General features: G+C 44.1%; 3 protein-coding genes across 3 annotated transcripts; all 3 read left to right on the top strand.

Annotated features, from left to right (window-relative positions):
- Positions 1–311: 311 nt before the first annotated feature.
- On the top strand, positions 312–8,931 carry ftr86 (finTRIM family, member 86). Its single transcript, XM_063205141.1, has 9 exons — positions 312–921; positions 1,128–1,223; positions 2,912–3,148; positions 5,410–5,569; positions 6,434–6,547; positions 6,900–6,974; positions 7,220–7,279; positions 7,540–7,742; positions 8,540–8,931. The coding sequence occupies exons 1-9, from the start codon at positions 412–414 to the stop codon at positions 8,870–8,872; spliced, it is 1,788 nt and encodes a 595-aa protein (XP_063061211.1). The 5' UTR covers positions 312–411; the 3' UTR covers positions 8,873–8,931.
- Positions 8,932–11,847: 2,916 nt separating this feature from the next.
- On the top strand, positions 11,848–16,290 carry LOC134454837 (uncharacterized). Its single transcript, XM_063205995.1, has 5 exons — positions 11,848–11,876; positions 13,524–13,705; positions 14,689–14,811; positions 15,264–15,404; positions 15,863–16,290. The coding sequence occupies exons 1-5, from the start codon at positions 11,848–11,850 to the stop codon at positions 16,288–16,290; spliced, it is 903 nt and encodes a 300-aa protein (XP_063062065.1).
- An 8,443-nt stretch (positions 16,291–24,733) lies between these two features.
- Positions 24,734–27,389, top strand: LOC134454835 (complement C1q-like protein 4). Its single transcript, XM_063205994.1, has 3 exons — positions 24,734–24,809; positions 26,620–26,731; positions 27,080–27,389. The coding sequence occupies exons 1-3, from the start codon at positions 24,734–24,736 to the stop codon at positions 27,387–27,389; spliced, it is 498 nt and encodes a 165-aa protein (XP_063062064.1).
- Positions 27,390–27,506: the final 117 nt, after the last annotated feature.

Raw genomic sequence — 27,506 nt, 5'->3', positions numbered from 1 at the left:
TCATTGGGCCATGAACTTGACCTCTGCCTGCAGTCTAGAACAATTCCTAGATCAACAAAGCTGCAACAATGTTGCAAAATGTCCCTCAAGTTCCCCAAAATAAGGTTGCATTTTGTTTCTCTGTTGGTTGAAGGAGGAGGAACCTGTCTGTCTACTTTCCCTGCATTCCACACAGATACCATCCACCTGAATGAGCCTTCTGGAATAAACCAACTGGGTTTCCCCCACTTACTCAATCAACAATTTTCCAGTATGGCCAGTTTTGCCACCTTTTGCCCAGCCCAGCTCATTTTACTTAAAGGAAGGCTGTGGTGTGTGCTCACTCAGTTTCCACCATCTTCTTCTGGGCTACAAGTGAATTTTGTCTGTGTGAAGAGCTCTGTGACTCTGTGAGCTGTGTCTCCCCACAGCATGGCATCCTTATGTCTTTCAGACGAGTTTGTTTGCCCCGTTTGTCTGGAAGTCCTGCGCGACCCAGCCACCATACCTTGCGGACACACATACTGCCTACTGTGCATTCAGAAGCACTGGGACGCAGGCGCAGCCAAGGACTTCTACAGTTGCCCTGAGTGTAGGAAAAGTTTTAATCCTCGACCACCTTTGTCCAAGAGCACCATGTTGGCTGACGCCTTGGAGAAACTACAGCAGCAGTCCCAGCAGCAAGGGCCCAAGGCCACAGTGCCTATCTATGAAAATGTTTTACCAGCTTTGTCAGCCACTCAGGGCGGTGGCGGTCCTTCATCTGAGGCTGGACTGTACCCACAGCTTCCATCGACTTCAATTCGACTTTGTCCAGACCATCAACAGCCACTGGAGTTCTACTGCAGAGACCACAAAGTGTTTGTATGTGAGGAGTGCAGCATTTCCGGACACAAAGGACACCAGGTTGTCAGACCAGATGAGGAAAGGAGAGAGCAGCAGGTCTGTTTATTTTGTTCTGTTTGTTTTTCAAAGTTGTCTGGGAAAGCAGATGGATAGATTGACTTTTTGGCCCCAAGCTGGGAAATTGAAATCAGATTGAAATATAGGCCCTAGGCCTAGGCACAATTTGTTTGTGATTTTATTTTTGACCACTGCCTTGAAGTCATGTGAAGTAAATGCTGTTTTGTTTTCCGTCATGTGAACAGGAGGAGGTGATTCGGAGACAGGCGGAAATTCTGAGAAGAATTCAAGAGAAAGAGAGGGACCTTCAAGATGTCCCAAAGGCTTTAGTGGTCTATCAGGTAAGATATACTTTACATACTGTAGCTGTGGCTGTAGCAGGCACATACTGTGTCAATCAAGACAAACTTGTTTCTTCATGTGCATATGGTAAGTATGTGGCAGGAGAATGGTATACTGTACATTGGCAGCACAAAGAAAAAGCTATTTAAACTAGATTGCATTCTCGCAGAAAATGCTGGAAGCGGGCTTGCCTTTTGGGGCAGAGATGAGCAGTTTTATTTTTGATATCTCTATACCTACATTAAAAACTACTATTGAGAAAACAAAGCTAAACGAGATGTTGGAAAAATCCATCCACCCAGTCAGAAGTTATGGGCCAAACAATTCAGCAATCTTGTATTCAGCCATCTTGAAAGTGTTGTAGCTCCGCGTTTTGGGGATATACTAAATGACATACATGTATTTTAAGTTGGCTAAGGAACACTGCATATGATATAATTTTGAAAATCAACATGGGTCTGAGTGGGATTCGAACTCACAACCTCCATATCTCTAATCCAGCGCCTTGAGCCATGCAGCTGGCTGTCATAAACATTCCAGCAAGACAATATCAGATTGCATTGAAGAGCTGAGCAATAGACTTCTAGAATGGTAGTTGCAGGTGCTCGTTAAGAATAGAATGTTGAGAGAAAGTGACTGTTGAGATGGAACCTTTTATTGGCAGCACCTGTTCTGATTGGCAGTTAGTATGGTGATCTAACCGCACGAATAGACCAGGCGCGATGCGATTCAAGCGACAGAGCGATACGCGCGATTGAAGAGACTACAGTATGTCTGTTACAAGCAGAAGGCAAAGCATTCAAACATTCCCATTGGCTGTGGTCACTGACCTCTCTACAGTCATTGGCTGTCGCGGCTTGTCGCCGAACTGCATCATAGAAATATGACCGAAAAAGGCTCCCACACTCTGATCTGTAGAGTGATGGAACACTGTCTCCTGAAGGGTCTACCATTGTTTTCTATGGGGACCCAAATTTGCACAAAATCGGCAAAAACGGAAAAACGACAAGAGACACGGACACGCTATATCAGAACAGATGATCTCCAAGCCGAGCCGGTCGTTTTAGCGTTTGAACGGTGTCTCTGTCTCGAAAGGCCTAGGAGGAGATCCATTTTCTATTTTTACTGCCCTGCACAAGAGAAGCAACAAACAAAGCAAGCAAGTTTAAACTGTACTTAGAGATTACTAGAATCGGGCCTTGCTCTGCAAGCCCGCTTAAATATTTCAGATCTTTCTGGTGTCTTTCCCACCCACATTTAGGCTACCTTGCATGTTTGTGTTAGTTTCCTTATTCCGACTGACACACATCAATGTTACAGGACACCCACAAATAACCCTTTTCATATTACTTGGCTTTGACCTGGACCTTTACACTATGTTGGTCCGGTCAGATGGTAATTTATGGCAATTTGTGTGCCATGTTGTGTTGTGTCTTATGTGGCAACTTCAGTGCAGGGCAATTTTATGTGGGACCAAAGATACAAATCTTGATCTTGACATATAGCAGGCCTGTTGGCCTTGTTTAGAGTAGCATGTGCCCATGTAAAAAAGATCTAGTGAGGCCCATGTCAGATTCAGATCAGACCAGATGCAGCATTTCCAGCCGGAGATGCAGGGCGCGGTTGAGGAGCTGACGAACAAACCAATCAAATAAACCATTGTCATTTTCATTTTTTCATTGTGTAGGACCAGATGCAGCATTTCCAGCAGGAGACGCGGGACACGGTTGAGGAGCTGATGAGGAGCCTACAGCTGCTGGGCTCGCAGGTGGAGCAGATTGTGCTGCAGGCCCACGAGGCGTCCAGGGAGAGCCGCAAGGAGGCACACCTGCGCAGGCTGCAGGAGGAGGTGGCCAAGCTGCGCAGGCAGGACCAGGAGCTGCGCTCCCTCTCAGCCACACCGGATGACGTCAGGTTCCTGGAGGTAAGAGAGAGAGTGTGTGTGTGTGTGTGTGTGTGTGTGTGTGTGTGTGTGTGTGTGTGTGTGTGTGTGTGTGTGTGTGTGTGTGTGTGTGTGTGTGTGTGTGTGTGTGTGTGTGTGTGTGTGTGTGTGTGTGTGTGTGTGTGTGTGACGTGGTGAGCAAATATTTCTGGTGTCACGTCAGCTGCATTAGGTGTTGTGTGAGCTCACTGGGTAGGTGAGGTAAAGAGAACTGGGTTGGTGGGTTGGAGACATTTTGAGTTAAACAGAAGGTGTGTGTGTGTGAGTGACATGTCGAATATTTCTGACATTTTGAGTTAAGCAGAGAGGAGGAGGAGGAGTGTGTGTGTGTGTGTGTGTGTCTCTGTGTGTCTCTGTGTGTCTCTCTGTGTGTGACATAACAAGGGAAATATTTCTGTCATCACGTAGACCGTTTCCCAATGTCAAGTGTTCTAGCCCTGCTAGGATGTGAAACGGCCAGTGATTGGATACTCCGCAGAGTTCACCAAAGAGTATCCAATCACTGGGCGTCTCTTGTCCTAGCAAGGCTAGAACACTTGACATTGGGAAACGGTGGTAGTCTCTGTGTGTCAGGTGTTCACTAGGAAGTAAAGGGAACTGAGTCAGTGCATTGGGGACATTGCAATAAGGTGGCGTGTGTGCACATGGAAGAAGGTATGTGTCTGTGCTTCAGCCTCTGTGGTGCTGCTCATTATTGAGGACGGCAGAATCAAGACAAACTGGGCTACTTTCCATCAATTAGACCAGTGTTTCCCAACTTTTTTGTCTCGCGTACCCCCAAAGTCTTTTTGTTGTACCACGAGTCCCCCCTAACCTGTTCTATGTCTCTTCCTCTCACATCATCACGTCAGCAGTTGGTCAGGTGTCTGTGTGACCTCATTGTGGGTGGGGCAGGTGAACTAGGCAGGTGGGGTAAAGGAAACCGCGTAGGTGGATTGGAAACATTGACAGAAGTGTGTGTGTGTGAAAAATATCACCATTCATCATATCACTGTGTTAGCAGTATACAGTATAGTAACTCAATTGCTGTGGGAGCTCATTGGGTATGGCAGTGGAACAAGGCAGGTGAATTAATGAACCAGAGTCCTAGGGTGGGTTGGAGTCGATATGAGAAGAGCATTGGAGACAATAGGGCTGTGTGTGTGTGTGTGTGTGTGTGTGTGTGTGTGTGTGTGTGTGTGTGTGTGTGTGTGTGTGTGTGTGTGTGTGTGTGTGTGTGTGTGTGTGTGTGTGTGTGTGTGTGTGTGTGTGTGTGTGTGTGTGTGTGTGTGTGTGCCCACGCGCACAAATAATAGAGAAAATATTTCTCATGTCAGTGGTATGTCAGGTGCTATGTGAGCTCTCTGCGTGTGGCAGGGGAGAAGGCAACTCTACTGAAGGTATGTCTTACATTGAAGGCATCTGTAGCATTTATTTCACAGTCTGTTGAATGACAAATATTCCATTTCAAAGGGTCATTTAAATCACCATGTTATTTAGCCAATTACAGATTGAAACTGGGAAACTTAGTTCATGGTAACTAGCCTGGCAAGCCAGACATGAAATGTACAGTCTGGGCTTGCACCATGGGCAAAGTCCCCGTGTCACCAATGCATATTCAAAACCAGACCGAGCGTTCTAATTGCGGATAGAGCCAGGCCAGATTCATGGCCCAGCTATTATTATCCTCTATGGTGCAATGCTAGACCAATCTGCCAGGCAAAAAACATATTCTGCCAATAGGGCTTGGTCGAGTTCAGTAGGCTACATGGTGATGATGAATTGGACAAAAGCCTCCTGACGCTTGCCTGATTTTCATCGACCTTCAGATCTCATACTGAGATTCTGGTCTGACCAAGAGTATGAAGAATAACATTTCCAAACGGCATGGTTGACCCACCTCCCTTGGTTTGCAACTGGTCGAAGTTTAAACCAAAAAAAATCGTAGTCCCAATGAAACGTCTCCGCTTAAACCATGTCGCTGCCTTGAACATGCCTCTACCCAGGACCGTTGGAGATGCTCAAAGTTGATTGGTTCCTGACAAAGTGGGTGGAGTTCTCTCAGAAAGTACCTGAACGAGCTCATTTCCTGAGTAATATCGCAGCGCCGAAGGTGTTGCATCAGTAGGAGGGTGTAGCTTGGGTATCCTGCCGCTTCCATCCTGACACTTCGTTCCTTACCCTTTAACCTGTATGTACTGTGTAGAGTATTCCCCATTTAACCTTGTATATCTCATTTTAATGTGTCGTTTCTTTCCTGACAGGAATTCGGAACCCTCTCTGAGCAGGGGTTGGGTGGTGGTGCAGAGGTCTTAGACCCCCACTTTGAAGCCATGAAGTCAGGGGTGCGGGCCAAGCTGGGACGCCTCTCGGAGGGGCTACAGGACCTCAACAAAGACATCCTGGCTCAGATCTTCAGAATTGGTATGTTGTCGGACCTCGGCTAAGGCACTATCATAATGTTGCAACTTGCAACGGGGTACGTGGGTTTGATTCCGGCCGGAGGTCATTTCCCAATCCCTACCCATCTATCTCCCACTCATTTCCTGTCATACTCTCAAACTGTTCTGTCTGAATTAAGGCTTAAAACTCGACTAAACGGCTGAAAACTCGGTATGTCAATACAGCTTTCCGGTTCAGAAGTTATGCAGGGTTCTTTAAAATGGGCGATTCTCAAACTATGGTCTAGGGGCCTCTACTGTACCTCAATTTGCTCAAGAGGGATTTCCTTAAACGTAATCAGCATTTCCAAAAAAAACATTAACATGCTGTTTTTGAAATTGTTAATTGAAACCTATTTGCCGAGGCCTACTGGTGAGGGAATTGGTCTTTCAATCTGGGGGTTGTTCGAATCCCTCCTGACCTCTGCCTACACCTCCATCCATGGCGAAAGGGCCCTTGAGCAAGGCAACTAATCCCACATTGCTCCAGTGACTGTAACAAACACCCTGAAAAATAATAAAGGGATCTTCATCCGAGGTTACAATGCCTTAAACTTGTTGCATGAGCAAGCCTGTCAATTAAGTTGGAATGTAAGTCCCTCAAAACATTTGGAGAAAGTGTTCCTCAGTCTGACAAAGTTCGAGAAACACTGTTTTATAAGAAATGAATTGAACTTGAAAAAGACAAAAAAGCACCATGCTGCTACTAACACTTGAACAAACAAGTCATAGATATTCAATTTTATTTAGCAGATCAGTGGTGAAATGAAATATGACCTACTGTACGTCTTGATATTGTTTACATTTATTTATAACCATTCACACTTGTATGGTTTTCTTTTCTCAGTTAATGATGCCAATTCAATGCGTGCTGCTAACGAGACTTCATCTGAGGGGCCACCACTTCCAGTGCGTACACACGGAATGACTCGCTCTGCAACTGTGGCCGCGCCACACAAAAGTAAGTTATTCATTAAGGACCTATTATTTTTTGCAAATGTATTCCATACTTCAGTGAAGACGAAGTTAATAACGTATGTCAAAACATTCATCATGAATAACAGAATACTGCTCTAATGTAGCTTATGTCATTTTTTCAGCACACAGTATTTACCGGATTACGCCTCACCCCATTTCAATGCTGTCACATTCTAACAGAATTTTCGGTCTGCTAGTAGTGGATAGCCTGCCCATAGCCCTTTTGAATGGTTTAGCATTAGCAACCACTAGCAAAATAGTAATGGCACCACCCTTGAAACCGTGCATAATTAATAAGGTGAATAGCTTTACATGGTTTTGTTTTGTCTCCATAGCCCCTGCCAGTTCCCATCTCCCTCCAGCCCTCCCAGACAGACCAGCAGCCATGGCGCGCGCTGCAACACTTCCAGGTAGGCAGTAGGCAGATGCAAGGATGGCGCTCAACACCCTACGTAGCCGCTTATAACCGTACATCATACTGTCTGAAGCCAGGATAAGGATTGATCACTCTATTGATGGCGCACAAGCATTGCATTTGATTTGTATTTGTATTACAGTATATTGTCCATTGCAGAATTATGGAAAATCATGGAAAATCAGGAAAATTATGGAAAATCAGGAAGATCATGCTTTTTTTTGTCTTGTTTCTAATTAGCTCGAAGGACTGGAGCGGAAGCAATGCCAAAGCCCAAAACCAGAGAGGAGTTGATGAAATGTGAGTCTTTACTTAAATCACCTACAGTACTACTTGCCGCTGCTTCAAAGACCAAGTGAACATGTCACAATATTGCTGCAGTTGAACTACAGTATGTTTTAATAGGAAGAAAAAACATAAGTATTACAATTTTAAAATAAAAAAATTTCAGTTCTGTCTTTTGGTCTCAGTTAGCTGAAATATGACCGTTCACCTACTTGTTACAGTGTTACAACAAATAAAAAAATAACAATACTTCTGTTTTGTCTTTTGATTCTCAGTTCGCTTCGAGCCCACACTGAACCTCGACACTGCGTACCGGCATATCTGCATCTCTGATGGCGACCGCAAGGCCACTCTGAAGGCGGAGGTGGTGGATGCGACACCGCACCCCGACCGCTTCGTCTTCTGGAGACAGGTTCTGGGCAGAGAACCCCTCGCAGGAAGCCCCTACTACTATGAGGTGGAATGGACCGGACACAAGGTAAATAAGGGTTTAAATACTGGTATAGCATAGCATAGTATAGTAGGCCATAGTATATAGCGTCTTCTGGAGACAGATGCTAGCCAGAGAACCCCTGGCAGGAAGCCCCTACTACTATGAGGTGGAATGGACCGGACACAAGGCAAATACGGGTTTCAGTACAGTTATAGTACCGTATAGTGCATAGTATAGTAGCCTACTGTAGTACACAAAGTAAATAAGGGTTTCAATACCATTACAGTACACTACTGTATCGTATAGTAGCCTATACTGTATTATAGTAGTGAGTTATGGGATTCTGTGGTCCTGGGAAGAGCTCCTACTACAATGATGTAGAATGGACCAGACACAAGGTACAGTAAATGGGTAGTAAATAATAGTAAATAACTACAAAGGGTTGACATTTTTTTTGTAAATGATTGGGAAATGTTATGTTAATATTTTACAAGGTTTTTTTTAATCAAACGTAACATTTTACTAAGCCTTCACAGATGCTTTTTATGAATCCATCATTATAAAGTGTTAGCATTTTTGGGTATTGCTGCAGCTGGGCCTGATTGAAGGGCCGTTCACGCTGTCATCATAATGTTTGCACTGTGAAATATTTGTATGAATGAATGATTATTAATACATGACCTACTTCAGGCATACTCAAGTTCAAGAGATTTATTGACACTGACAAAAAGGCAACACAATTGAGTTGTAGATTCCCATTGAAAGAGAATGCTTTTCTATAACTTTTCCTGTAACTTCTTTTCTCCATATACTTTTCCATATACTTCTGTTGTCATCTATAGGTGACGGTGGGTGTGACTTACAAGGAGCTAGACAGGGCCAGCAGTGACAACCGTGCACGGCTGGGCCGCAACGCAGAGTCCTGGGCCCTGTACTGGTCAGGGGCCGCTTTCTCCTTCTGGCACGACGGTAAGGAGACTCCCGTGGCGGGCCCCAAGGCCCACAGGATCGGAGTCTTCGTCGACCAGCAGGAGGGGCTGTTGGCCTTCTACCGCGTCTCTCACGGCAAGGCTGAGCTCCTCCACATGCTGAGGGAACACTTCTCCGCACCGCTGTTCCCAGGGTTCCGCTTCTGGACCGGAGTCGGGGCGACCATTACTCTCTGTCATCTGTAGCGGAAGTGATGGTGATGATAATGATGATCAGGGAAGCCAACAGGACACACACACACACACACTCACACACACACACACACACACACACACACATACACACACAAACGGGTACGTTGTCCTGGGTCTTGTGGAGAGAGGGCCCCCAGAATCGGGTCCTCATTACATTGTGTTTATTGCGTGGGGGGCATTTTCAGATGACATTGTCCAGGGCCCGGCCAATGCTGTCATCGGCCCTGATAATGATGATAATAATAATAATAATAATAATAATCATCATCGAAACCCCCTAGGTCCCTTGACATGATATCAGTGTAGGTGTGTGTAACTACGTAGATGTGTGTGCTGATGAGACATGATAAGAGTTTAGCACATGACACCATACCGCCTGATGTTGATGTCGCCTGTCTTAATGCAGGAAATCATTAAATTAGTCAATTAAATTATTGAATTAAGTTACTATCTGTGAGCTGCACTGTAGGAGGGAAGACGTGGTACTGTAAAAATGTGAATGTTTCTCAAATAGGCTTCAAAAATACCCTCAGCTGGATTGCTGCGGAACCTAAAAGCTCTCTGAGGAACCTAAACGTTCTAGAAAGAATCTCAAGATTCCTTTAGAGAATCTTTAGGGGTTCTTCCACAGCGGCAAAATTAAGGCTCTTTAGGGAACCTTACCTTTTTACAGTGAAAAGCCTTACAACATTTAGTGTCTGATATTCCCAAGATTCCACTTCTGGGCATCGGAGCTACGGTTGTGGTGTGTGAAATGTAGTGAGGAGAGAAGGGGCAGAGCACATTGGGGCGCCATTCGGGGCTGACCCCTTGTACGGGTGAGGCATACATGCAATTTTCTTGTGTGCAGTATGCGTTGTCACAATGGCAATGGAAGCTGGAGTTTCCTTGATGTTTTTTGTTTTTTTATTTGTCTTACTCTTTTTACATATTCCTGTTCCATTTCCTTTTCATTTCTTTTTTTTTTTTACAAAAACAAAATATAACATTCTTAAGGTGGCAAATCTGTAAGACCTAACAATTATATTTTTATATGAAGTGTAATTTACAAATACCCGAAACTCATCCTCATTGTCTTTTGATTCCTCGTGTGTTGTTGCCACATTGTGCTAGACCAGCCTCACCAGTTAAGTATGTTTTTGAGCCGATATTGACCTATGAAGTAGGTCTATATTGGCATGTCATGCATACATACAGGTACATGAATGATATATGGCCCCTGTGCCCGGAATAGCTGGGTAAAGGGATTTATTCACATGTTTAGGCTGACAAAGTTTTAAAAATGTTTTGTGAAGATACAGCTATTGTATGCGTGACGGTGTATATTGCATTACTCTTACCTGTTACATTTACAAAAATTAATAAACGTTCAAATGAGAAATTTCTCAAGGCGTTGATGTTCCTTCAGCTGTTATTCTGTGTGTTTTGAGGCCTGTTGTGTTGTGACTCTCAGGAAATGTAAATTCTTCTCATTCCTTTTAAAAAATATGTTCCTGTAAGTTCATAACAAGAGCCAATCAAATGCTGAGAGAGGGGGAAGAAACTGTATGCTAAGAAATTTTGCAACAACCTCCTATGATTTTGTGTTTACACAAGAGATCGGGTTTGTTAGTAGTGCCACCTTTTTTTATCTGATTTTATATTCCCTTTAAATCCAGAGATCCAGTTCCTCTTTGTCCTCTATGTGTTATTATCTCCCTGATCTTCTTTCTCACTGTCAACACCATTATACTCTCCCCTCCCAGCCGAAGCCCAGAGGAAATCACAGCCACACAACATACATACAGTATCTCCTTCCATACCTGTCTCCCCTTAGTGCATCCATTCTCTCTCATTGTCCAGCGCGTCTTTTTTTATCCGTACTTGCAGTCTTATCTCCATCCCATCACAGGCAGTGGTCCAGATATCCCACAAAAGCTACTGTTTTGTTGTTGGCCGATGGTAATGTAATTCCCACCAGAACATCAGTAGAAAAGCTTTTTGTATCCTTACCGCTTGTTACATTTATAGGAAACATTCAAAGCTTCCCAGTTTGTTTTGATTAGACAGGTGCTTTAGACAACAGCATCATATTGTGTGTTTTGAAATAACTGAAAGGCCCAGTGTGTTATCTTAGCCATTCATTTTCAAATCACAGATATCATGCATTTTGACACTCCTGGTTTATTTAAGTCCCAGTGGGTTTATTTATTTATTTATTTTTACAAATAAACTGCTAAATGTATTATTTTATTCCTCTCCCACCTCAGGTCTATATACTCTCCATATAACCAACCATCGCCTTGTTTTTTTTTACTTGGGACTTTTATATGGGGAAAAAAGCTAACAAAAAACCCCCAAAAACACAAGAAAATAAAAAAACAATTTACACCTGTCTTTCCACAAATTACAACAACTATTTCTGACAAATCATGCCATCTCCACATTTTTTGCAACATGTACTATGATAACATGGAAACCTAACTAGGTCTATAAATCATTGTTTCAAAGCGCTTTAGCGAACAACTCATATTTTTGCAACATGTAGGATAACAGGCGCTTGCCCATGAAAATCATGGGCCTAATTTCAACCATACCTCAGGCTCTAACAAAGAAGTGATTTCAGGTAGGCCTAAATTGGGCCACTTTTTTGGCATCATAATCGAATGGCCAAAGTGGTCCAATTTACCTGAATTCACCATATATAGTACAGTATATAGCCTAACTATAACTGTAACATTTAAAACATGTGACCCAGTTCTTCTGACTATGATCTCTCGTCAGACATGGCCTCTTGACAGTGACAGTGACACACACACACACACACACACACACACACACACACACACACACACACACACACACACACACACACACACACACACACACACACACACACACACACACACACACACACACACACACACACACACACACACACACAAACACACACACACACACACACACACACACACACACGGAGGACTATGTTAACTGGCAGTTTCCCACCACTTAGGTCAGTGATTAACTGCCATTGGGTCACGCCCCGGGGGACTTATATTATTCACCATGGGCCCCCAGTGGAGACCCGCCAGCCAGTCACTCACAAGCAGTGTCTCTCTTACAATACAAAGGTACAAAGGACACTGACCCAGAGAAGTGTCTCTTTCAAGAAGAAAGAATATGCTGTTTTAAAGCAACACCAAATTGTGTGTGTGTGTGTGTGTGTGTGTGTGTGTGTGTGTGTGTGTGTGTGTGTGTGTGTGTGTGTGTGTGTGTGTGTGTGTGTGTGTGTGTGTGTGTGTGTGTGTGTGTGTGTGTGTGTGTGTGTGTGTGTGTGTGTGTGTGTGTGTGTGTGTGTGTTTACAACAGTGTTTCCAAAATGGTTTCAGAGGCTAATGTACTATGACCTGGAGAAGTGTCTCTTTCAAAAGAATATGCCATTTTAAAGCAACACCAAGTTGTGTTTCCAAAATGGTTTCAGAGGCTGATGTACACTGGCCTAGAGAAGTGCCTCTTTGAAAATATTATTGAAAATATATATTATTTTTTCATTTTCATCTCCAGGTTAAGATATTTAGGGTTTGGGGCCTAATATGCCGTTTTATAGCAACACTACATTGCATTACACTTTCCTGACGCATCTATCCAAACCAACTTAAAGATATTATTAATAGGGTATTGGTTACAGTCCCAGGAGCAGTATGGGGTTAGTTGCCTTGCTCAAGGGCAGTTCAACCATGGGTGGAGCTGTAGGGAGAGGTAAAGGTGGGATTCAAACCTGCAACCCTATAGTGGCCGTGGGTCATCTGCATCCTGCCTTGGTCCTTCTGATATTTTCCCCAAAATACAAAACAGAAAACACCTGCTCTGCTCTCCCATGCATTCTGTATGTTTCAATTCTGACACCTTTTGGGAAACACACACACACACACACACACACACACACACACACACACACACACACACACACACACACACACACACACACACACACACACACACACACACACACACACACACACACACACACACACACACACACACACACACACACACACACAGCAGGTTTGGGATGGGATTGGATATAACTGCCCACCTGTCCCCAGACATTACCTGTCCCACATTGATCTCCCCATAGTCCACCAGAGCAAGTAACTGGCAGCATGGATTCTGGAAAGAAGCTGCTAAAATATTACACAGTGCAACTTTAAAGCAACACCAAGCTGTGTGTGTGTGTGTGTGTTTTACAACAGTAAAATGGTTTCAGAGGCTGATGTTCTTCCTCTGAAAGCTACCTTTGAATCATTTGCTACATTTCATTGGGCTGTAACCTTGCATATCTCAGGAGAGTTGCTCTGTATGTTTCCCTTCTGACACCTTTTGGGAAATAAGCGACACACACACACACACACACACACACACAGGTCTGGGATATAACTGCCCACCTGTCCCCAGACAATACCTGTCCCACATTGAGCTCCCTACACCCCACCTGACCAGGTACCTGACAGCTTAGGCTGGGCCCAGGACAAAGTTATCCAAAAGGGCCCACCACCCAACACATACAATGTAATGAGAACCCAAATCTGGGCCCCCTCTTTCCCTGGCCCTGGGAGAACTGTCCCCTTTGTCCACCTCTGTCGGCTTCCCTGATACACAGTACAGGGCCGCTCCGCTCTGCAAGGGGGCCCAGGAGACAGGAGACAGGGGAGGGAGGAGCTCATCTCAGGTATAAAGGGGGAGAGGCAGCAGGTCTCAGCAGCAGCCAGCACCACAGGGAGCTACCTGAGGCCCTCAACACCGCGAACACCACTGGGAGACAGACACAGACCAAGATGAGAGGTAAGCTACAGCATTTTACTCAAATAGTAGCTGAGGCTACTATAAACAAAAGACAACATCGTTTGGACCAGGCTGCAAACCGGGACAGGCTACAATTTGGCTTTGAAAAGGCTTTTGGAAAAAAAACAGCTGAATTTGCTAAATATTGATTACAGTAAGATGGCATAATAGTCAAGTCAAGTCAAGTTTATTGACAATTTCTTTACATGCACTGGTCATACAAAGACTTGAAATTACGTTTCTTACTTTCCCATGCAGACATAGACAGTTAGACATACACAGTACACATACATTACACTAGAGTACAATACCTTACAGACATATAAAGTGCAGACTGGGCAACAGCAGACATAGAGGGCATAATAGAGGCCATAAGTGGTTGTGTATTCTGTATTTTGACATTTGTTATAATTGTGTACAATAGGCTGCTTTGTTGTAAGGCCAGGATTGCATGTTTTTGCTATTGTTTTGTACTAGGCCTACATAGTTCCATCTTGACAAAATGGTTAACAAAACTGATTAACCCACATAAACATGCAAATGGTAGTAGCTAATGTCAACAACAACATATCTTCAGTGGGCTTCTTATCCTTCATTACAAGACCAGAGAGGAAACAAAGTGTGTGTGAGAGAAGTGGTAATGTTGGGAAATGACCCAGGCTGACTTTGAACTGGGTCCTCATGGACTCTGGGCCCAGAAGTGGACATGTATATTAATGCACAGTGCTAAAGCCCAACCCAGCTGATATCATTGTTTTTATATACTGTATATATATTTTATTGGGTTTTTACACATTTATCATTCAGATAGGATAGTGTGAGAGACAGGACATGAGTGGGGAGAGAGAGAGAGAAGGGGAGGAATGGGAAATTACCTCAGACTGGGAATTGAACCCATGTCCCCAGCGTACAGCCCACTGAGCCATGTTGCCCCCTAATATCCTAATAGTTGCCTAATATCATTATTATATGTTTATTTGCAGCCATTGTAATGTTGTGCTTGCTGGGAGCAGCCCTTGCCCAGGATCAGAATCAGAATCAGAACAGGTACTCCTGGAACGGGCCCAATGGAAATGGAAAAGAGGTGGAGACCGGCACGGATAACGGTAAGGCAACTGTACAACGTGGAGGGTAGTAACACAGGCAAATTTATATCGCAATATCAATATTGCTGACAAACAATATTTTTGTCCTTTGTCTATATCACTAAATCACTACAGCCACACACACAGAATTGGAAGTACCATCATATACGAATAATACCTAAGTGGGTACAAACCACCTGTTGCTGGGGCAGTACCCTTTTGAGGAACAATTCTGCATCCACTGTACTTAAGTGCACATTTTAAGTGATTGTAACAGAGTTGTCCTGTAACTTTTGTCACTTACTGTACAAAACCTGAACAGAACAGTTTTATAGTTTTATTTCTCTGATAAAGTAAAAAGCTAAAGTTAAAAAAAAATACAATGACACCATATTGTAAATATGTGTGTGTGCGTGCCTGCGTTCATCTGTGTGTGTGTGTGTGTGTGTGTGTGTGTGTGCGCGTGTCTGCAGTGTGTCTGATGGACAAGTCAGCGTGTGGCTGCTGCTTGATGCAGAGGCAGATGACTCGCATGGAGACCTTCTTCAACACGACCATGCAGGAGCTGCAGGCCAACCTTCAGAGGGCCCAGGCTGCACTCCGCAACCTCCGTGGTTAGTTTGACTTTTATTTAATTATCTGTTTGTTTATTTATTTATTTTAATATTATTATTTTTAGGGTTTTTATGCTTTTATTTGTGATAGGATAGTGAGAGAGGGACAGGAAATGAGTAGGGAGAGAGAGAGAGATGGGGAAGGACTGGCAAATGACCTGGGCCGGAATCGAACCCGGGTCGCCGGTGTAGTAACCCAGTGCCCTACCATTAGGGCACGGCAGGGCCGGTTTCACTTTTATTTTTATGGTAACACTTTATAATAAGGGATGCATAAAAAGCATTATGTTTGATAAATATAAAACATTCACATTTCCCAGTCATTTACAAACATTTGTTATTTTTTTGTTCATCATTTGTTCATTGTTTACAAAGTGTTATTAATGCTTTATAAGCAAACATTATTATAAGTGTTAACAAATGTTTTTTCTTTGCTCCTTTCTCTGCCCCTGCTGCAGCGAGCCGCAGCGCTTTCTCCGTGGCCCTGACCGACGTGCGCACCTGCGTGGGCCCCTTCCGCGAGGAGACCGTCATCAAGTACCAGCACGTCTTCACCAACCTGGGTAGCAACTACGTTGTCTCCACGGGCGTCTACACGGCGCCGCGCTCCGGCGTCTACAACCTGGCGCTGACCGCCTACAGCGACGCTGGCTCCCCTGGCGCCACCCTGGCCGCCTGCGTGCGCCTGAGGATCAACGGGACGCCGCACGCCGCGCCGAACGAGCGGAACATGCAGGACCAGGAGGACAGTGCCAGCGTGACCATGGCCGTGCAGCTCAGCGCCGGTGACCAGGTGGACGTGGTGCTGCCCACAGGCTGCTTCCTCTGCGACGACGAGCAGCATCACAACCTCTTCTCCGGATTCCTGCTCTACCCCACCGACTGAGCTCTCTGTTCAGAGTTCCAAATTACGATGTTCTGAGTTCTGAGTTCTGAGTTCTGAATTCTGAGCCCCGAGTTCTGAGTTCTGAGCCCTGAGTTTTGAGTTCTGAGCTTTGATTTCCGAATTCTGAGTTCTCCTTCCTTTAGTTTCCTTTGTGAAAAAAAAACTATCTCTGCTTTTTCTACTACTATGTATGTTCATGTCCAAGGCAGTACAATGCTCTCTGTATGCCAAGGTGCATTTTAACTTTTTTCTGATCCACTGTCTTCCTCCCTCCAATGTGCCTTCTACCTATTTGACATTTTACATTTTTGAATATTGTTATTGTTGTTCTAAGACAAACGAATATTATCTTCTGTTTTTTTCTGGATTCTATTGTTCTGTACTGTTCTAAGTTGTTCTCAGGCAAGGGAATCCTACCTCACATCTCTTGCAGATGAAACTTTTTTGTTGATGCTTCCCTTACGTACCTTTCCACAACCTCAACACATTAAAACTTTTGTGATTGACAACTCAAACATGTCTCAGTTCTCTCTCTGATTTTCTGGTCCTCTTTTGCTCTTTGTTAACCCCTTAGCGCAGAGCCTATGTTATAAACGTATTGTCACCAAAATTCTAATGGCTATGTCTTAATCTGTTACTTAAGGCTCTCGGTTGCAATGTTGACATGATGTAGTTGAGTATTTACAGCAATAAGTGAATCGGCCCGCCAGCGACCCCATCTGCAGTAAAAGGCTACAGAAATCCATTACAACAAGAACAACAACAAAATCAAACAAAAAAAGCAAAACAATAGAGATGATCGGCTCCTCCCAACTTCTCTGTGGTTCTTACCTTTGGAATAAGGGAAAGTGGCTTTGAACCTGTTACAAGTTGAAGAATGAATGAAATGATTAGGGAAGAATATTTTTAGGCTAATAAAGCCAAAAATAATCCGACCAGACCAGTGCCGGTGCCCGTTCCTATACCAGTTAGCCTATGTTATGAACTGTGCATACCTGTGGAAAGTATACCTGTGAACCACTCCTGCTATTTCACACATTTCTTCACGTGACTGTGTTGCTGGATCTCAAATGGTGCACTTGTGTCCTTCGATGCACATAATTCAGTGTGTATGGCGAGCTAGTTATGCACTGAAACTTAGAGCCCAAAGTGCACATTTGAGATGAAGCATTACCCAACATAACCTGCTGACATCCATAGAAAAAAAACAAGTATTTTTTTTTCACGTTGCGAACCAATTTTACGGTTCAACTTAATGCTCAGACTTGCGATGTGAACATGCTGGCCACTTCGAGATTACTAGGTGCTAGGGCTGGGAATCGATCCAGATTTGCTGGATCGATTCGATTTCGATCCAGAGGGCCACGATTCGATTCGATTCACGATTCGATTCGATCCGATTCGATATCGATCTATTGTATTGTTGGATTGTCACTTTAACCCATTCATGCATCTTTTAACAACTACAAAAAGCATCATATGAGTGTAGTGAGTGTAGTGTAATGTAATGATGCATAGAACTAGGCTATATGAATGTATATGGCCTATAAAAACATATAGGCCTATATCAGCTTCAGCAGCCAATACAAACATGAAATAGGCCTACCTTGGTATGATAGAGGTGGGAAACTTGGTATGAGAAAGAAAGGTGGTAGGCCTAAATAAATGTAATAAATGCAATAAATAAATGCCTTACACCATGGCATTCAACAGACTATGCATGATGAACCTAAATAGCCTAATTAATATAAATAACTATCCATAAACACATACTGCTACAGACGAAACCACAGCATAGCATTGGCCTATAGAACACCCGCAGACAGACCGTTTGATTGACAGGTCAGGGAGACCGTGCGCTTCCCTCTGGTGGGTGGGCGTTGAGTGTTGACGGTGGGAAAGTGGTGAGGAAGTGTTTTTATGCAAACGTTTGATATTGTAGATTGATTATAGGTTATCTGTGTAATGGGACATTATTAGTGGATGTCGCACTGGTAATCTAGCGCTGAGAAGAGATATCGCTGAAATCTGATGCTGCTTTAGAGCTGTGGATATTTCTCAGTCAACCGTGGAGATGGGCACTAAAAAATCGCTTTGACGCAAATAAATAAAGAAATTCAGAAGCAGTTAACGTAACGCAGCTGTTAATCTCAGTAATTTGATCCTTTCCCACCACGCTCTCTTATCTGTATGGGTGCATGCTTGTGCACGCGTGTGAATGTGAAAAGCACCCTTTCGTCTCCCTTGCCATCCTCGCATTCGGAGGTTAAGTTAGAAGGCGGGGATAATAATTTCTCCTAATTTCAACAGCCTACAAATCATCTACTTTGTCATCCAATTAAAATTCGTCACTCCAGCCCAACTCAAAGTGTCTTCCTTCGCTGTTATTAAAAGAAGAAGCGACGGCATTTTTAGGTTTCAAATGAATGGAACCAGTGCGTGTAGCTCACAATGGTTTGTTTGCCGATATTCAATCACATGGCATTTTGGGTTCGTGTTTTTTGTCAATAACACTACTCGGAAATGTATTTGAACCTATTATAGCGTGTTACACACGAAATTCCCCGTGTTAATGCAGACAAAGTTCTTCTGGCTATTATAACTTTGACAGACGAAATAACAACAATGCTGCGCAACGCAACTGCAGGCATTTCCGAAAGCGGTGTAATGTAGCTCCTGGCGGGCCGCGGGAAGGTTGCACTATGCATAAAATAAATCCATGAATAGTCGAAAGTAAAAACTGCCACTACTGTCAGGAAAAGCCCCCGTGTATTTGTGCATGAGTGCTATGTTGAAGAAAGCTTCCGACGCGGTTGAGAATATAGGGATGGGCCTCCGCAAAAAAAGATCGATCCACAAAGTTTTGGATCGATATCGGATTTTTCGGACGTGAATCGATATTGGATCGTGGATCGATTTTTTGAACACAGCCTTACTAGGTGCGGGCATAGGCACCTGCGCGATTCTCAGCCGGCTTGAACGCACCTTGAATGTTGCTCTTTTGCATTGGCTACGGTTGCAAGACGTTTTTAATTCTGAATAAATAATTCAGAATTAAATCTGTCGAGTTTACTTTCATCTTCCTTTTGTCTCTTTTGATCTTCCAAATTGTGAAGTGTTTACATGACGTTTTCAAAGCGGAGTTAAGCTTTATTCAGAATTAAAGTGAGTTAATACTGAATCTCTCATTTAAATAGAGCCATTGCCTCTCCATGTTCTCTGTCCTTTTCAAAGGCACCACTACAATCACACTTGCCCTATCCCCAGGCTGAGCACCACACTACATAGTCTCCTCTTTCACACTTAACTCTCCTAAGCTGTCCATTCTCCCTCTCATTGTCCAGATAGTATTTTGTATTCTTCTTTAGTTTCTGTCTCAGTTCCATCATTAGCAGTGGCCTCACAAAGTTCCTGTACTATAATGTGTTCACCGCCATTGTCATTCACACTATCAGCAGTGTAAAAGATTTGCTTGTTCGTGTTTTGCCCTCTAGTCGTTAAGAAAAACATTCAGGAGGATTACAATACTGTTTTGTAATTGGATATTGTAGGACTAATTTTTCTTATGTATTAGGGACTAAATTTTTAAATCTTTGTATCAGGACTAAATTAATTGCAGTCTTTTTAATATGATATACTGTAATAAAGTCCTGTCAGCTCCCCCAAACATTAACAGCCAGGGGAAACTACATTTGACCGGCTTTATAATCAATCAATCAACCAACCAACCAACCAACCAACCAACCAACCATCCGACCGACCGACCGACCGACCGACCGACCGACCGACCGATCGATCGATCGATCGACCGACCGACCGACCGACCGACCGACCGATCGATCGATCGATCGATCAATCAATCAATCAATCAATCAATCAATCAATCAATCAATCAATCAGTCAGTCAGTCAGTCAGTCAATCAATCAATCAATCAATCAATCAATCAATCAATCAATCAATCAGTTCAGATCAATTGATCAATAAAACAAACAAATCCTCCAAACAACATTTCTCACACTCCCAGTCCTTGTCAATGTATACCCCCTCTAAACATATGAAAATGTATGTATACCAGTCAATGCAGACATCTTCAACCAATCAACCAATTAAGATTAAATGGAGGGTGGAATGATATACAGTCAGTAGCAAAGTAGAGGTCAGCTCATAGCTTCAAAACTGAGTCTCCAGGACACAAAACATGCACTTTGTCTACAGTGCAAAAGAGAGAGGCTCACTGGTGAAGATAACACCCACACCCAAATCTAGCAGTGGTTACATCAAGTAAATATACAATACACCACATTTCCTCAAATAATAGCTGGGGCTATTGACGAAAATAGATTGAAAGAGGCTTTTAATACAAAACATACAAAACATACAGTACAATACAACATATTAAACAGCCACATTCACCATGCATTAAGGCTGTGACACAGGCCACTAAAAGAGAATTTTAAGAGATTAAAAAAAATGTTTAGACCAGGTTACTAAAATAGACAGGCTACTACAGCATTATATTAGGGCCTCCGTTCACCGGTTCCAACAAAGTTTGGAGCACTGGTTCCCAAAGGTTTTCCAGTGGGGACCCCATTTGGACCTAAGAGTTTTTTTTACCACGCCCCCACCTGCCATAGTCTTGGGCTAGCAATGGGTTTCTAGCAATATTAGCGGACAAACTCTTAATGGAAAATCTAGCAGTATTAATGGACATTAACATAGCTAGATTTTCCATTAATAGTGTCTCCACTATTATTGGTACAAATCCACAGGAGAGCAAAATACATCTATTAGCCATTAGCTGTTAACCTGTGGATTTCCCGTTTATTTCTTTTGCAATGTCCCTTTTGCCTGCGACCCCCTTCAGTACCTCTGCGACCTCCCTAGGGGTCCGGACCCCCAGTTTGAGAACCACTACCTAAGGCAATACATTGAGGACATACGATAGGCCTATATACAGTACTGCATACAGCTGCTATGCGACCTCACTCACCTGTCACCTGTTTCTGTCATTACCTTTCCAAGGTGATGATGGGTACACTTGAACAGATTCAGGACTGGCTAGGCTTGCTGTAGGCTTCAGAGATGTGGCGATCAGCTGCCTAAACCCATGGTACTGTATGCACAGGAGATGTGGAGGGGAGCAGACGACCATGGAATTAATACATTACTATCTCACTCACCCTCTCCGTAGACTAAATGGAGGACTTGTCTCGACGTCATGCTGCATATTACATGAATGGAATCTGTGCAGTCTGGCTTGGGGACAGATAAATAAATAAATAAGTAAATAAATAATTAAATCTTTGAATGGAAAGGAAATGAAAGTTATTGGTTTGCACCTATCCACCCAGTTTTTAGTGCCATTAAACTATCGTCTTTCAGACCGGCCTCATTGACAGTGGCCAAAAAAACAGAGGAGTATAAACTGCACACACAGTGCCAATTTCCCATCGCTTAAAAAGCCATTGATTAAATCTCTTTGGCTTGTTCTTCAAGGAATCATGTTCGTCAAAGCTTTTATTATTAACCTCAATGGAGCCTGTACTGAATGTTGTTGAATCACTTCCTCGTACAAAAGACAGCAATTCACCCGAGCAGGTGTGTTGTTTGAAAGAAATGTCATGTTTTTCTGGTTCATGGATTGTCTTCTTGAAGTTTCAATGAGGTGCAGATAAATTGATCACCCAAACAACAAAGGAGTATCACATGGCTCTTTTACAATAATAACAAACGTCTTGTTAAATCTTTTGAATATCATTGTATAATAAATGACTGTGAAAAGCATTATGTTTACAGTACCCCTGCGCCCTGAAATTGGACACGTTTGGTAGTTACCCTTCAAATCGCATCCACATTTCACCATTATTTATGGGGGATTCCTCCTAATCCCTGGTAATGATTAGAGTACATTATCCATGTAGTGTATCTCAAATTTGTCTCTCCACCTAACAATTATCATTTTCACATCTCTGGCAAAAGCATTCGGTGTATTTACTTTTCCACCTGCGCCAGCCAACGCACACACTACATTGCGCTTTCACCTGCTTGTACCTGGTGCCAAAGGCACAAAACTAACAGGTATGTTGTCCCGGGCCCAGGGATAGAGGGGGCCCAGAAATGCGTCCTCATTACACTGTATATATTGCTTGTGGGGCCCTTTCAGATGACTTTGTCCCGGGCCCGGCCAATGCTGTCAGCGGCCCTGCAAGTACATAACCAGTAATTTCCGGTTGGTTGGGGGGTGTCCAGTGGGTTGGGGGCCTGAGAAAATTGCCAAGTTTGCGTTCCTGGTTGTTGTGACAGGCCTGCTCGGTGCCAGAGTAACAAAACCAAGTCAGTGCCAAGCTGTGCAACCCAGGCAGGGCCACTGACAGCTTTGGCTGGGCCCAGTAGAAAACCATTGCCACCACCATCCTATTGTATGCAGTGTAATAGAGACCCAATTCTGGGACCCTGTTTTACCTGGGCCCGGGATAACTGAATGGATTTCCCCCCAACCCCCCCGCGCGTCACAGCTTTGCACCCACCCCCCACCACAACCTCCAGAGGGCCGTGCCATCCAGGGGACGAAGAGCAAGGTGGGGCCCAGGCTGAAATTAAAGGGGGAGACCCAGGTAAGGACCCTATTTTACCTGGGCCCGGGAAAACTGACCCGATTGCCCCCCATCCACCTCACTTGTCCCCACCTTGGTGGGCCGTGCCACCCTTGGGAGGTCAAGTGAGGTGGGGCCCAGGCTGAAATTAAAGGGGGAGAGCCAGGTAAGGGGTTGAGCCAGCCAGGTAACCCAAAGCAACAGTGCCAGTGCCAGTGATAGTAGCAGCACTGCCACCCCCTGAAGTCCAGTCACTCAGCAGCATACGAAGCCCAGCGAAGACCAGCTCCACAGACACACAACCAGAGACCACCAGAGACCATCGTCCACGCAGGGCAAGATGAAAGGTAATACACTTACGTTGAGGGTGAAGATTGTATACTCCCAGGAAAAGGTGCAGGACAAAGGCGGACTGTAGTTGTAGGACTGAAGAGTCCGCACACTTAAAATCTTAATTTTACTCCTGAAACGTGCACAGCTATACGTTTATTGCATTAGTTTTCGGAGTGAGGAGTCTACACAGTTAAAATGCTTTTTGTTGTCTTTTATTTCATGATAACCTTTCAACTGTTGAAGTAATCCAGCCATGAAAATATTAAAAACAAATAAAAAATAAAGCATTTTAACTGTGTAGACTCCTCACTCCGAAAACTAAGGCAATAAACTTATAGCCGTGTACCTTTCAGTACCAAAATCCAGGAGAAGCAAATACTTAGCTGTGGGGGGTTGGGCATTACGGGAGAAAAATACTGGGTCAGACTCTACATAACCTCTTGGTAAGTCAAGTCAAGTCAGCTTTTATTGTCAGTTTCGTCATATGCACAGGTCATACAAGGAAATTGAAATTACTTTTCCCTCTCTATACCATGAAAGGACATAGACATACACAGGACTGACATTCACAGACTGACATCAAAGTGCAAGACAGGACAAGTAACACTGATGTACCAATAATAGCGGAGTAAAGTGAAGCAATAAATAATGGCTGAGCATTTAACACTGTTAAGATAATATTATATTGTGATATTGTGTTTTTCACAATTTTGTAAATTGTTTATTGTCTTTGAGCAGCCCTTGTAATGCTGTGGTTGGTGAAAGCGGCTCTTGCACAGACCGCTTTTTACGCGCCGTGGGGAGGGGCCGGTGAGAAGATGGACCCGGGCTATGATAGTAAGTATCTCTCTATCGCGTCTGCAATCATCAGTGCAGTAGACCATCTGATGGCAACATTGGGGAGAACACAAAATGTGAGTTTTTGGTTTGTGTGTGTGTGTGTGTGTGTGTGTGTGTGTGTGTGTGTGTGTGTGTGTGTGTGTGTGTGTGTGTGTGTGTGTGTGTGTGTGTGTGTGTGTGTGTGTGTGTGTGTGTGTGTGTGTGTGTGTATGCGTCCGTGCACGGTTCTGTGTGTGCATGTATGTGTGTGTGTGTGTGTGTGTGTGTGTGTGTGTGTCTGTGCGTCCGTGCGTGCTCGGTTCTGTGTGTGCATGTATGCATGTGTGTGTGTGCATATGTGTGTATGCGTCCGTGCATGCGTGGTTCTGTGTGTGTATGTATGCATGTGTGTGTGTGTGTGTGTGTGTGTGTGTGTGTGTGTGTGTGTGTGTGTGTGTATGTGTGTATGTGTGTGTGTGTGTGTGTGTGTGTGTGTGTGTGTGTGTGTGTGTGTGCGTGCGTGTGCGCGCGCGTGTGTGTATATGTGTCCGTGCATGCGTGGTTGTGTGTGTGTATGTATGCCTGTGTGTGTGTGTGTGTGTGTGTGTGTGTGTGTGTGTGTGTGTGTGCAGTCTGTCTTATTGACAGGGTGTCCTGTGGCTGCTGCTTGATGAGGAGCATGCTGTCTCGGATGGACATGTACTTCTGTGACTCCACGAAACAGCTGACCCACGCACTGGAGCACACCAGCAACGCTCTACGCAACCGACGCGGTCAGTTCACATTCTTCACATTCTTTACATTCTTTACTTTTAAATATTTTTGAGGCCTTTTTTGTCTTTATTTCAGACGGGACAGTGGAGGAATAGACAGGAAATGAGTGTGGGGAGAGAGAGATGGGGAAGGATTGGCAAATGACCCCGGCCGGAATCGAACCCGGGTCGCAAGCGTAGTATTCTGTGCCCTACCGCAGGGCCACATTCTTTCCTTTTAAAAACTTCAAGTTTCCTTTGTTTCAGACATGTAAACATTTCTTTTAATCTTTTACCTGACATGTATCGCCGGTGAAACTTCTGTCTTCATCAGAGGGTCACATCACATGGATGTTGAAGTCTGACATGCTTTAAAAGCAAGCTGCAAGTGGAGCCTGTCTCTTTGGTGTAGCGGTCAGAGCCCCAGTTTGGTACCCCAGAAGGTCAGGGCAGAGATATTCTAGACAGAGGTCTGTTAAAACCCGCCCATCCAATGCAAAGGAGTGTGCTCAAAATTCGGTCTCCTAAGGGGGCGTTGTCCCTCCTTCTTCCTCTCTTTTTGTGGTGATTGCACAAGACGTGCGCTACTGCCATCTACAGCGCTAAGGGGAAAGGTCTCCTAATCGAATGTCTCCGAATCGAAGGTCTCCTAAAGGGGCATTCAGCCGACGTAAAGTGGATACCGGAAAAGGACCCGCCTGATTTATCTCTCTCTCATATACGATTCTCTGGTCCGGGTTCGAGTCCCGGTAGGCAACTATACTCTCCTTCACTACAAATGGTGTCAGACGTGGGATGGCTACCGTGAGGCCATTGGAGGGGCACCCAATGTGTATGGATTGGATTGGAGACCCCGGTGCGATTGACCCCAGTGATGGGTGGAGCAGAGTACTGTAGATAATGGGGAAAGTAGTGTGATGGAGTGGCCTTCACTAGGGTTGTGGGTGTGTTCTGACTGTCACGCCAAGGAGCCAGTTGCCTTTTAGATAATAAAGTTTATTTTTTTGGAGCATATTGGCAGTGTGCGAACCTTGGGGTTCCTTTAGGATCCTTCACATGTTTATAGTTTAGTTTCACCAGCCAGGGGCGGTTCTAGACCAAAATTACCAGGGGCCCCGAGGTGGGGCCATTATTTTTTCAGGGGACACATAAATTGTCAAAAGAGATACATTTTTAATGTTATGAAGATAAAATATACAAAAATGTATATCATGTCGCAGTCATTGACTGTTCAGAACAGGGGCCACAACAGGGGCCAGGAGAAAATCTACAGGGGCCCTGGCCCACCCTGGCCCCATCTAGAACTGCCCATGTCACCAGCCATAAAAAAAATCATGGATGGCAATGACAAGATTAAAAACAACATTTTTGAGGCACCCACACTCCTTTCTAAATCTAAAAAGCCTTTATTACTCTGGCTACATGCTTTTTAACTTTAGTAAGGAGTGCCTAAAAAAAATAAATCAAAATCAATCTTTTCAAGGCTGTTTTGGACGCCCAGGTTTTTTTTGATGAGCGCCATTTTTTTTACTAGGCATGGATAAGCATTCCCTTCTCTCGTTTTGGTTGACTCTTGGATGTTTGGGGCAGTGGTGGCCTAGTGGTTAAGGAGATGGGCTTTAGATCAGAGGATTGCAGGTTCAAATCCCACCCTTACCACTCCCCACCACACTCCATGGCTGATGTGCCCTTGAGCAAGGCACCTAACCCCACACTGTTCCAGACCGTGATCAATACCCTGTACTTGAAAAATAATTGTAAGTTGCTTTGAATAAAATATGTGTCGGCTAAATGTAATGTAGTGTTTGTCTCTCTTGTCTCTGCCCTATAGCCAGCCGCAGTGCCTTCTCAGTGGCGTTGACAGACAAACTGATCTGTGTGGGTCCTTACCCTGCGGACAGTACCATCATCTACAATCATGTCTTTGTCAACCTGGACGACAGGTTGTATATTTCTGCATACGTTATATTACGTTATGTTACTCCTTGTTATGTTACGTTACGCTACGTTACACTATGTTACGCTATATTACGTTACGTTACACTATGTTGCGCTATGTTACGTTACGTTACTTTACGTTATGTTATCTTATCTTGTCTTATGTTACGTTATGCTATGCTATCTTATGTTATGCCTACGTTATGTTAATGTGTGAGATGCATGCATTGTATGGTATGCACAGTTCCATTTGTATGTACTAATAAAAGACATTCGATTCTATGTTCAAAAAGTTAATGAAACAGCATTCTATTCTATTCTATTCTATTCTATTCTATTCTATTCTATTCTAGGTACAACACTTCGACAGGCATCTTCACCGCGCCCCATTCAGGTGTTTACAACTTGGCGCTGACCGTTTACAGTAACTCCATCTCCCCCGGGAGCAGGCTGTCCATGTGCGTCCAGCTGATGATCAACGGGGTACCCCGAGGCTCCGTCAACGACAACAACTACCAGGACAGAGAGGACAGCTCCAGCGTGTCCTTCGCCGAGCGACTGAGCGTCGGGGACCAAGTGTGGGTCACACTGCGAGCCAGGTGCTTCCTGTGTGATGACAGCAGTCACCGCAACATCTTCTCCGGGTTCCTGGCCTATGACTAAGAACTCAATAGAGTGCCCTACAAAGGCAAAGTGCAGTAACCACTGTACATATGTTGTCAAAATTGAGTTCAGACTTAAAATGATCTTAATTTCACCTCCTTTATCTTGTGACAAAGC

Source organism: Engraulis encrasicolus, chromosome 8 (genome assembly GCF_034702125.1).
Source record: "Engraulis encrasicolus isolate BLACKSEA-1 chromosome 8, IST_EnEncr_1.0, whole genome shotgun sequence".
Taxonomy (NCBI): domain Eukaryota; kingdom Metazoa; phylum Chordata; class Actinopteri; order Clupeiformes; family Engraulidae; genus Engraulis; species Engraulis encrasicolus.
The sequence above is the reverse complement of the archived record's forward strand: the minus strand, read 5'-3'. Positions and strand labels throughout refer to the sequence as shown.